At 37.2% G+C, this 12,576-nt stretch overlaps 1 protein-coding gene across 1 annotated transcript; it reads right to left on the minus strand.

Annotated features, from left to right (window-relative positions):
- Nucleotides 1-281: 281 nt before the first annotated feature.
- On the minus strand, nt 282-9,236 carry zmpste24 (zinc metallopeptidase, STE24 homolog). The gene is made up of 10 exons (XM_046855664.1): nt 8,838-9,236; nt 7,723-7,869; nt 7,305-7,391; nt 7,066-7,182; nt 5,443-5,595; nt 4,072-4,213; nt 3,728-3,909; nt 3,164-3,268; nt 2,656-2,799; nt 282-1,574 (listed from the first exon to the last, which is right to left on the minus strand). Exons 1-10 carry the CDS (start codon nt 8,943-8,945, stop codon nt 1,347-1,349), a joined length of 1,413 nt encoding a protein of 470 aa, XP_046711620.1. The 5' UTR covers nt 8,946-9,236; the 3' UTR covers nt 282-1,346.
- Between the last annotated feature and the right edge of the window lie 3,340 nt (nt 9,237-12,576).

The following is a 12,576-nucleotide window of genomic DNA, read 5'->3' on the forward strand; positions in this document are numbered from 1 at the left end:
AAAAAAGACTTATGTTGTCGCTATGGTGTATTGTTTGTAGAATTTTAAGGAAAATAATGAATTTAATCTATTTTGGAATAAGGCTTTAACATAAAATGTGGAAAAAGCGAATTGCTGTGAATACTTACTGCATGCACTGTATCTAGTATTAGTAGTGTTTCTAAAAAAAAAAGTGACAAGTTAATATTTGGACATTAGCTTCAGGGACCACGTAGGAAAATTCTGTAAAAGATCAAAACAGAATTTATAGTAGAACTAATGATATCAAAAAGACACATTGGCAGATTTGCTGTTGACTTTTATTCACGAGATGGTACATTCACAATCGTTGGATCAAACACTGCAAATGTCAAAAAGGGGGATATATATGGAACTCCTGAGATGCCTCAACCTAGTAACAATTTCTCAACAAATTCTCAGTTATGGCTTCATCCTGCTTTTCTAATCCTTTCTTGTGTTCTTTAACCTGACACGTTTGGTATCAATGAGGTGGGAGTGAGTGGATTCTGAACTCCAGCATGCAAACATTAATCCACCGCAATGAAAGCCTTTTCCTCAAGGCTGCACTGAAATACACTTAGAAACCAAGGGTGATGTCAAGCAATGAGGCTTCCTTGTTAATGTCGTTAATTAAAAGATGAAAACGGCAGGAGATTGGATAATTATCACTTTTCTGCTCTCACACACTTTTTCACACTCTGCCATATGCTAGAACAACTCAAAAGAAAAAAAAAAATCCAGAGTAAAAATTTCAACAGATTTCGACCTATCAACATTTGTCAATAACTTTTTTTTTTTCTAAGTGGCTCTAAATTTTCTTTCTTTTAAAAAAAAAAAAAAAAAAAGAACCAATCAACTACATATTTACAGAATTGGTCCGAATCTTTTCCTTCAAATGGCTTAAAGGCCATTCAGCGTGTTTATCACCGACGAGGTTTAAACGAGGTGTTTTACCTCATGCTCATCTCTCTCACAGAAACAAATTAAGCTCCAATGCCAGCGATATTGAAAATATAATTATTAGAGATTGGATGTAAAATGAAGGGGATGTTTCTTAATAAAAAAAAAAAGTATGATCTTTCTCGAGTCCCCGTTGCACCGAAGCATTAGACTGTAAACAAGTCCAATTAAATCTAACTAATTAAAACGGGTACAAAAAATTTGTGAAATAAACCCTAGAAAGATAAGGGTATAAGAAACAACTATTGAGAGAGAGAGAGAGAGAGAGAGAGAGAGAGAGAGAGAGAGAGAGAGACTTTTCAGCTTCTTCAGACAGCAAGCAGCGGCCACCGGAGGCCCTTCCTGTGAGGGGCGGATGGTGAATGTGGTGCCCCCTGGTGGAACCGTCAGTCTTGTTTCTTTGCGTCCTTGATAGCCCTGAGTCTCTCCAGCAGGGGAGGGTGGGAATAGTGCCACATTGAGAAGAGCCAATCAGCCACAGGAAAGCCTAGGTTGTCTTTGTTTAGCTTGATGAGGGCTGAGCAAAGCTCAGTCGATCGACCCATGGCTCGCGCAAAGGCGTCTGCTTGGAACTCGAATCTGCGACTCAGCACTGTCAGGCAAAACGTCAAGAGCTGGAGGAGTGAAATAGAATTATATATATAATCATTTAGTCTGAAGGTGAACAGCTGTCCAAAACTCTGCAAAACTCTCAATATCAGTTGAATGGATGAAGGCTAAAATATGTTAATTTTAAAAAATTATATTAAAATTCCAAAACAAAACACACACAAAACAAATAAAATGTCACAGACACCGATCCAAAAAAACTAAAAGAATTAATAATTGGATATGGACAACTAGTTTATAATAAACATCAACACAATATACAATTAGCTATTAATAAACAAGTAATAGGGAACAAAAACATTTGAGCTACCTAAGGAAAATAGCTAGACATCAAAATAATTTTTATTCCTCTTATACTGGAAGATTAAGGCCAAATAATTAATTATTACTGAACCAATAGTCATGTTTTTCTGGTTATTCAAAATAAACTATATGGACAAAAGTATTGGGACACCTGACATTTTCAGCAATATCTCTTCCTCCCGAATCTGTTACAGATAAAGTTGAAGGCACACGATTGTATAAAATGTCTTGATGCAAAAGCATTCAATTTTCCCTTCACACTTAAACTAAGAGACCCAAACACTCAGTCTCAGCATAACAATTCCCCTGTGTGCAAATCCAGATATAGTTTACATGGCTGTGTGTAAGATCTTGAGTGGCCTTCTATAGAGCCCTGACCTCAACCCTACTGAACACCTTTGGGATGAATTGGAAGACTAAGTGCACCCCAGGTCTCCTCACCTCACCTACATGTGACTTTACTAACACCCTTCTGGCTCAACGAATACAAACCTCCACAACACACTCTAAAATCTAGAGGAACATCTTCCCAGAAGAGTGGAGGTTATGATGACAGCAAATGACTAAATGTGGACTAAATGTGGAATAAGATGTTCAAAAAGCACATGGTGTCCACAAACTTTTGTCCATATAGTCTAGCATGATAACATTCATAAATGTTATGTTGCTTTATAGCATTATAAATGACGAATTTATTGCCTGATCACTTCACTAGTTGTGGCCCAATTAGCAAATCAGTCACACGCATGCACACGCTGTAAACAGAATAATGGACGACTCTACCTCATTGTAGGGGGAGAAAATAAACTGGAAGATGATCAGCAGCCCGATGAGAGTCGGCTGGTTGTCGTGGAAGCCAAAAGCCGTGAAGAGCTCTTTCCGACCAATCAGAACAGCAAACAGGAAAAAGCAGAGGAACGAGTTTACCTGTGGAGGGTAATTGAGAAATAAATCCAAGACGTAACAGTTAATTCAATTTACTGTATAACTAGTTCACCTGACAGTCAGTCTTTAATCAGACAGGTCCAGACAGAACCAAGTCTGTGTCCAGAAAGCTAATGTTTCAAAGATCACAGTGTAAACGGAAACTGATATCACAGGCATGAAATATTAGACTAAATTAGCCAGCTGTTTGCCAGGAACATGGTGTTCGGTCAGCAGTACTGTACAAGTTTGTATCTTTATTGTAGTAGAAATTATTTTTATCATTCCCTCCATATTTTGGACTGAAGGCATGACACCATGACAGTTTAACACTAGTTTAAAATCGTATATGTAATAGCTAGCTCACCTGGCTAATGATGATGTGCTTCACTGTGTGGCCCAGTTTCCAATGTCCCAATTCATGGCCAAGAACCGCCAGAACCTCTGAGTTACTGCAGCCTTGCTTCTTGTGCTAGAAGATAGAAATATAGACAGATGGTTTTACTATAGTAACCACCTTTAAAAAAAAAAAAAATTATTAATTATGTATTTTTTAAATTAAATAAAAAAAAAAAAAAAAAATTAAGTATTTTTTTCAAAATTTGCATATTATAACAGATATATATATTTGAATAAAATTTTTTTATATTTATAATTTTGCATATTATATATATAATCAATGTTTTAGAAATTCAAAGAAAGGTCAAGTAAGTTAAAACAAAGCCAGCCTGAACACAAAGTGACCATTTATTAAATAAAAGAAAAACTATCCATAACCAGCTGGTCCTGCGTGTAAAAAAAAAAAATCTAAATAAATAATAAAAAAAAGCAGTTGCAGACCATTAGTCCAGTTTTAGAAAATTAAATACATTTTTTAATTGATTAGTATTCAGTTAATCAAACTAGAGTTAATGCATTCTTTTGTACTGACTTTAGGCTGGGGCTTGGTCTCCTCTGCTGTCTCCTCTGTGCTGTCCTCTTCGGTGCCGGACTCTCCGTCAGTTTTTTTGTTCAGAGGAGAGTAATCCTCCAGCAGCGTGTCGAACAGCACGATGCGCTTGTTCTTGAAGAAACCGTAGAAGTAGGCGTTGCTGTGCGAGGATCTTTTAGAGCCTGGGAAGTGACAGTGGAAAAAAATAAATAAATAAATAAATAAAAACCTCAAAACACCCTATAGTTTTAAAACTGCAGTGGAAAAAATGGACCAGTAAAAACTGAGCACTTGCACGTTCTAAAACACGGCTGTGTCATGATTTCACAATGGGTTCCTAGTACCTTCTACCACATAGATCTTTGTGAGTGGGAAGCTGATAGACTTGGCCATGCTTTCGATGTCTGATTTCAGCTCTCCTTCTGGGAGTGGGGTGAACTTATCAAACAGAGGGGCGATGTAGTCAGCATAGATGGTCACCAAGACCTAGAAAATAAAAATAGAGAGAAAGAGAGGAGGAAAAATAATGTTTATGAAGGAAATTTAAAATTAAAAACATTATACCAAAAACTCTGACCATTGAACGCTTTTATGTTAATGGAGAACCTTGTCATAATGACATCAAACATTCATTTACATTTGGCAGACACACTTATGCAGAGTGCCAATGATCTAATGTATACACCTGACCAGTTGAGGGTTATTAGCCTTGCTCTAGGATACTATTCTATATATACGATTCTATAGCTTGGATTTGAACCCATGACCCTCCGATAAGAAGTTCAACCACTGAGCTACCATTTTCCATTCGAGCTTTGTGGTATTAAAGAAAAATGATAAGATATACGACATGCCGAGTTGACCGTATTCTTCTTCCAAAATTCCAATGCTGTCATCTATTAAATAACGACGATTAAATGCAAACAGCGTTTAAGGCTCAAAAGCTGAACTTTGAACTGTGCTCTGAGGGAACTTTCATACATCAGATTTTTTGCATTCAATTTACTTTCCATGTGGGAAAAAATATATATACAATATAAAAATTAATAAAAATATTATTTTTTTTCTTTTAATAAACTGGACAATCACTGCATTGTAATGTGTGTTGTGTGTAATCATATTTGTAGAAGTCTATGTCTTGTTCAGACCAGCATCGCTGTGCAGTGGCTGTATGTTACATAAGCAGTGTCAGTTTGCTTGAAACTGGAAACAAATTCCTTGTATGGTCAGGCAAAATGGACTAAAAAGGCTGATAGTACCAGTGATATTGAAGGGATAGCAGTCCTCTCTCTCTCAAAAAAACTAAAACTAATAAAACCTGCAATAAAATATATAACTGTGTGGTAGAAAATCAGAGTTTATCAACCCGCTTTCCTTCCTGCATTCAAAACGCATCCGTGTGCTAAAAGAAATAGTTTTTTTAAACCGGCTTTTCTCCACTATCATGCCTTTATTGTAAGCAGAAAAAATAACAAGTGTGACATCAGCCTTAAAATACTTATTTTTAGCTAAACCAGTAGTTTAGCTAAAAAGTGGTAAAAAATTGTGTGGTAAAAAATTCCACCTGCTGAAAGTCTAGTGTGAACGCAGAACTACGCTGAATTGAAAAAACCCAGCTATATAAATAAATATAAAATGGAAATGAAACGTTATCAATCCCAATCAACTTAAATAACTGTATTTATGCTGTACAGCTTAATTATATAATCTCCAACCAGAGAAACGACGAGTGTGAAGAGCCAGGCGTAGATGAAGAAATAATCTCCGCCGATCTTTATGATGTAGAGCAGCAAAGAAGTGACGGGCAGCAGGATGCACTGGGTCACCGCAAACTTCTTAAGAGCATCTTTCAGGAAGAAGCCGATCGTCTGAGGAGAAAAAAAGTACAAGGGTACAAACATTGATTGCATTGTTATATTCTCAAATAGTCCTTTTTCCACTGATGCGTGCGAAGCCTTGTAGGAAACTTCTCGTCTATAAACTATAATATACTTATAGTTGCTTTAATGTATGAATTGAATGAAACTCATAAAAAACTTTTGGCCAACTTCTGTGAAATCAAAGGAATAAAACACTTCAAGAAAAGAAAAATAATAGACACAGTAACTCCAGCTCCAACTCCAAATCCAGCACACCCCATTGTGTTTTCATCCACACTATTAATCATTGCAAGCACAGGTTTAACCCAATCAGCTACTGTAAGCAGGGGCATCGCTGGTCCTGCCCCAGTAAAATGTATGTATATAGTAAATGTACAATAGTTATGACTTAAAATGGGTTTTTCAATTAATTATGGGGCATTGTAATCGGTTTAAAAGTCTAATTGGAATGAAAATGCTCCATGTAAACACCTCAAACGGAATAAAAATGCACAAACCGAATAAAATTGTAATTTGGTTTGGGAGGGGTGGGATAAACCTTTCTATAAACCGAACAAAAATAACAATTCTGCACTGTAAACAGTTAAATCGATTACTTTGCGTCTACGTCATCACGTCAAGAGGTCAAGGGTAATCAGAAAGCAAAACGATTCACCACAACTCGACTTCGGAGTTTGTATAATACGACCGCGACACAAACTTTCTTTTGGCTTCTCCCATTAGGGGTCGCCACAGCGATTTGGCACATGTTTTTACGCTGGATGCCCTTCCTAACGCAACCCTCCCCATTTACCTGAGCTTGGGACCGGCACTAAGTCTTGTGCAACCCTAATGGCTGGAGTTGGTTCCCTGACCGGGGATCAAACCCGGGCCGCAGTGGTGAGAGCATCGCATCCTAACCACTAGACCACCAGAGAACCATGACACAATAATTAGAGGATTTGGATTTCTCACTGTCTTTTCTTCTGGGGCCATAAATCCTTCTACCAGCCCACACAAACGTGTGAATGACCGACAGTTTCGTTTCCATTTCAGGTCACTAAACTCTAGCAATACAACCCGCCCTCACCAGTCCTCACTACGGACCTTCATCCACATGCTTTTGCTTTTCGGAGGAGGGAGGGGTGATGAGATGCTCCGTATAGAAAAAAAAAGATGGGCTTCCTGTGCCCATCTTTTTCCTCAGACCTTCCAGGAAAGGTGTTCCCACAAATTCGTGCGGTTGCTTTATTAAGAGCATAAAAATAGCGTGCATCAGAAAAAACTTAACTATGTTGCGGCAAACAAGACAGAGGCTAACGAAAGCGCGGGCACATGTAAACACCACATCGGATTAGATAATTCAGAATGACCACCAAAAAAAAGTCCACCCCTCCACCTCACAGCATCACCCTCACCAACCCACCATGTTCCTCCAATCCTCTATCCCTACATCTCTCAGAATGAAATGTTCCTCACCTGCTGGTTGAAGCCATGCTTCTCCTCGATGACGAACGTGCTGTACAGACTCCACGGCAGACCCGTAATGGCGCTGAATAATGTTGCCAGCATCAAGAACACCAACGACTGTGAGATCTGCAGCAGCCATTACATTACAAGTGCACAGGATTAAACAACAAAGTGACAGTTCGAGCCACACCACTGGTTCATTCTAAAGCGAAATGTGACGAGTTCACCTCGTCACCTTAGACACCCACCTCGTACTCCGGGCCGAAGCCGAATCGGCCGGTCAGGCTTCCGGAGATCTTCCAGAGGAACGGGATCCCTCCAAGCAGCAGAACCAGCTGAGAAAAAATTCTGATGATAAGCAATTTAAATAAAATGCTTTGACATGCCTCATTATAAAGTTCTAGGGGGAGTGTGCTGTAGCAGAAAACACACTTTTCTCAAAGCCATGAACAAATCAGTAACAACAGTTGATTATTATATATACAGTTGATTATATATATATATATATATATATATATATATATATATATATATATATATATATATATATATACACACACACACACAGAGGTTTTAGTTATTTCTAATGTTCGATTAATCTTGTACTAATGCTAACAAAATTTTTACTCCACACACTCTGTGCCATGTCTTTGTGCACCCACTCACCGTTCCCTCTGTCTCAGAGTAAAGACCAGACCAGAAGCCGAAGTTGCTCTTGTCCAGCTGGTAGAGGCGTGACTTTTCAAAAGTCTCAGAGTCCATAATCTTCCCCAGCTCAGCAGGCACATGCGTGGCGGTGCTGTAGATCTTCCTCTGAGGTGCAAAACACAAGAATCACTGAAACCTGCGGCATTCCATTTGACTAGAAACAAGTGGCACAGACAAGATCCCGCATCTGAGACACGTTTGTGGTAGGATGCAAGCGAACTGGATCGAGAGTTCACATCCTCAATGTGCCTTGATCGCATTAAATTCATTTTCTTAAAAATAAGAACTAATGTTGATTTTCTCTCATTTTATAGGAAGTTGAAATTGAATTTAGTCACGCATTCATAATGAATATTGCATACTATAAATTAAATTACTATAAATTATGGAAATCATATGCTACATGCATATAATTGCAGTGGCATGAGAAGCACAGATTGTGATTTTTTTCTGTCTTTTATTCCATGCAATTAATTATTATTTTTTATATTTTTTTAAGAATTTTTTTTCTGGCGTCCCAGCCATGGACTCATTTTTCTAATGAGAGTTTGCACCGACAATGTTCTTTTACAATACTCTATCACAGTTCACAAAAAGTGACACAATAAAAGGATACACAATTATAACTCTATTTATAATTAAATATAATATAATTAAAAAATAAATAAATTTTTTATTAAAAAAAAGAGGAATTCAGGTTGAATGCTTATGCATTTTCTTTTTCCATAAACCTATTTTCACCCCCAAACAAATCAGCTGACAATCATTTCTTTAGGGTTCTGGTGTTTGGAAATAAAATATTGAACAGGATAAAATTATAATGCACTGTTTGTAAGTCAGTAATATGAAATAATTCAGGACAGGGGTCTGAATATTTCTGGAAAAAAAGCGATGCATTTTCACTGACTATAATCTGGAAACAATGAGTTATTATTGCAATATTATTAAACATCTTACACCATTTGATGACTTGAAAAAACATACAAAATCCTATGATTCCTATGAATTGTACAATATGAGATATACAGCTCTTTGTGCATGTATGAAGACATTAATAACCCCGATCACATTACCTGTCTGTAAGAGAGATAGGCCTCCCAAAGGTACACCGTCCACGAAAACAGCAAGACGGCGTAAAATATTTGCTCCTCAGGAGGCAGATCGAGGATTTCTTTCAACATTTTTATTACGATATGTTTTGTTTTTGCACGTGACACGACAAGACAGTGGTGCGGCGATACCGCGGCTAGTCAGTTGATCAGGAGCTAGCTGCCTCGTTATGTGTAGCTTCAACCTCTATCAACACACACCGCACAGCTCCACTCAACAGCACAGACTCTCAAACCACTAACACGTAGAAACAGGTAGTAAAAAGAGGACTTGACTAATTTCTCAAAAAAATGTCACGTCATGGGCTTGTTACTAGTTCCTTCTCCATTCATGTGAAATGGAGTGAGCAACCAAAAAATGTATCCGGGCGGAAACAAGAACACGCTTTTCTTTTCCCTCCCTTTTTTATTTGAACGCTTATAATGCTCTGTAACAATTCCTAAATACTATACTAGGTTATTAATAATTATAATAATAATAATTATAATGATAATAATAATAATAATAATAATAATAATAACAGCAGTGATCTCCAAAGGTGGGAAGAGTAATCAAATATTCTACTCAAGTAAAATTAATGTTACTTCAATGAATTTTACTTGAGTACAAGTCAAGTTACTAGTCTAAAAATCTAAAAGTAACTCATTTAAAATGTACTCAGAGTAAAATTTACCTCTATAGTGTGGCTCACAAAGTACAAGGATATACACATCTCAACCTGGTTGTCTTTAATTGAAGAAACACCTTTACAAATGAAAGTGCTTTTTTTTTTGTGCAAGTTTTGTATTGGGCAGATATTTAAGCAAAAATACTAGACTGGGATTAGACAAGATGTCACAACTGGCCTTGTTACAGGTGAAGCCCAGACTGGAGAACCTTGCTAAAGCTAATGCCAGTCTGCTTTATGTCTAGCCGGTGTATTTCCTGCAGAAGACAGTGCTCAGCACTCTCCCTGTTAGAAAGAACATTTCATATACACTACAAGTAGAGAGAAACAAAAACATTTATCTTCCTAAAAGAAGTCTTTCTGCTGTGTTGCTGTCACTGTGTTTAGCACCATAGCTCTCTGGCTATATCTCTTGTGCCTAATGTATTATGCACTTTCGCTGAAAAGAAATCTCCTGATGTGATGTGATTTATGATAATGATAGAAATGCAGATTCAGAATTCAGACAGTAAGTGCACACATCGAATCAAGCTGTTGTCTTTCTTGCACTTGAAGTCAAAGTGGTCACTTAAATATGGCCAGGGTTTTGGTCCATAAGAAGTCAATTGCGTTTCGCTTTGAACTGGGATCCAGGGGTACCATTAGGGTTTGTTCTGGGGCCCTGGCTAATTTGTATTCTATCACCCAATTATGTCTTTCGGCTTCTCCCATTAGGGGTCCGCATCCTCATGTTTGATTTGGCACATGTTTTTACGCTGGATGCCTTTCCTAATGCAACCCTCCCCATTTATCCGGGCTTGGAACCGGCACTAAGAGTGGCTGGGGTTGGTTCCCTGACCGGGGATCGAACTCGGGCCAAAGCGGTGAGAGCGCCGCATCCTAACCACTAGACCACCAGGACACAATAAAGAAGTAAATTTGAACAGTTTATTAAATTAAATGAAATTATGCATACTGTACACAGTAAAGCAAATTGAAACTAGTGAGTTTTAGTGGTATGTCCATCAAATGATGTCCTAATCCTTTAGCTGTTCTTTCTTTCACAAAAAGCCTGTTAGCCAATTCACTTAGGTGACAACATTACTGACAACATTGCTGACGTTGCTGTTCGTCAAAGCCGCAAACTCATTTAACCTGTTCAAAACTAAATGGCTTCTAAATAAGAGTAAATCTATAGAGTATGAACTGTCAACAACTTGCTGCATGAGCAACATAATGTCTTCCACAATTTCACAGACAGCCTCCATTGTTCAAAACATTCCGCAAAATTGTCTCTTACTGGCATTTCCTTTTTTTCCCCCTTTTTTTTTATTTTTATATAATGCACATTATTACTATTTTATTCAAATTGACAATAGTTTTTTTTTTAATTGAAAGAATAAAAGTTTAACTTTTATAACAAGTTTTAGGTGTAAAGAAAATTAGTCATACAATCAGCTATCCACGGTTAATGGAATAAAAAATAGAAGAATATGCTATTAAATAACAACAAACAGAGTAAAGCAACAAACAAACAAATAAATAAATATGTAAGTAAGTAAATAAAGGAATGACCAAAGAAAAACATTTTAATATAACAAAAAAAATCACAGTGTATCATTAATTAAATCTGAGTGTTGAGACAATAACAGAGAAGATTTGTGCTTTTCTATTCGATTCAATGAGTTTGGCCATTAAAATATAAAAGTTATATATTATATTCAACTGACTTGTTACTATGACTGAAAAAAAGATAATTATATCCTTTAATGTGAAATTAAAAGAGTCATGAATGAAATTAAAAACATAATTTTAGTTATAAAAAGCTTGTACAAGCTGCAAAATGTATAAAGACACATATTGTCCACATATTTTGCAATTATAGAATAGGATAAATACAGTGTAATATTATAAAATAGACTTCTTTAACTTGGTTAGGAATAGAATGACTATATACAATGAGCCATGCTTTGTTTTCCAATCTGTTAGCAATTACTTTTTGGACCATTCTTGTTAAGTTACCACCTATTACTGGTTCATTGTACGTAGTTATTATTTCATGTTACTGGTATTTCCCCTCTTGGCCATCGATTGTGAGTGACGTCACTTCCCAATAGAAACACTTCCAATACGATAGTCCCATCCTGGTTCAATAAAGATAAAAAAAAAAAAACTCAATTACCATCTAAACCAAGAGAATTTGCTGTTGTTATTGACGCAATTCCAAAGAGTGTTAAGATACTTAAAAAAAAACTACATTTTAGAAGGAATCAGCATGGGTAATCCTTATGAAAACATATTCATTGAAAATATTGGTTTTATAATAACAGTGTAGTAATAAGATTATAAGGAATGCTCTTCGTTCTGTATCTTTACCTGCTGCCAAAATCTTTTGGTCCTCTTTATTTGGTAATATCTCTTGGGTAAAAGAAACTATTTTGCATCTTTCTTTTTTATTGTATTTAATCAGGATTATTTTGGAAGGATATGTTGATGGAGAAGTATAGGGAAGGACAGAAGGAATTGCATTGTGTATTTGTGGATTTAGAGAAGGCGTACGACAGGGTGCCAAGAGAGGAGTTGTGGTATTGTATGAGGAAGTCAGGTGTGTCAGAGCAGTATGTGAGGGTGGTGCAGGACATGTATGAGGACAGTGTGACGGCAGTGAAGTGTGCAGTAGGTATGACAGACTGGTTTAGGGTGAAGGTTGGACTGCATCAAGGATCAGCCCTGAGCCCTTTCCTGTTTGCAGTGGTGATGGACAGGTTGACGGACGAGGTCAGACAGGAGTCTCCCTGGACTATGATGTTTGCGGATGATATTGTGATTTGTTGTGAGAGTAGGGAGCAGGTTGAGAAGAGCCTGGAGAGGTGGAGATATGCGCTGGAGAGAAGGGGAATGAAACTCAGTAGGAGTAAGACAGAATACATGTGTGTGAATGAGAGGGAGGGCAGTGGAGTGGTGCGGTTGCAGGGAGAAGAGCTTCGGAAGGTGGAGGAATTCAGGTACCTGGGGTCAACAGTGCAAAGTAATGGAGAGTGTGTTAGAGAAGTAAA

The sequence above is a fragment of the Silurus meridionalis genome, chromosome 8 (assembly GCF_014805685.1).
Source record: "Silurus meridionalis isolate SWU-2019-XX chromosome 8, ASM1480568v1, whole genome shotgun sequence".
Classification (NCBI taxonomy): domain Eukaryota; kingdom Metazoa; phylum Chordata; class Actinopteri; order Siluriformes; family Siluridae; genus Silurus; species Silurus meridionalis.

Bases quoted from the DNA above. Each gene is read 5' to 3' on its own strand.
- zmpste24 (XM_046855664.1), bottom strand. From the start codon at position 8,945: ATGTTGAAAGAAATCCTCGATCTGCCTCCTGAGGAGCAAATATTTTAC. The intron at 7,183-7,304 runs GTGGGTGTCTAA...TGGCTGCTGCAG, and splicing joins GCTTCGGCCCGGAGTACGAG to ATCTCACAGTCGTTGGTGTT. The intron at 3,910-4,071 runs GTACTAGGAACC...GTCACTTCCCAG, and splicing joins AAAGATCTATGTGGTAGAAG to GCTCTAAAAGATCCTCGCAC.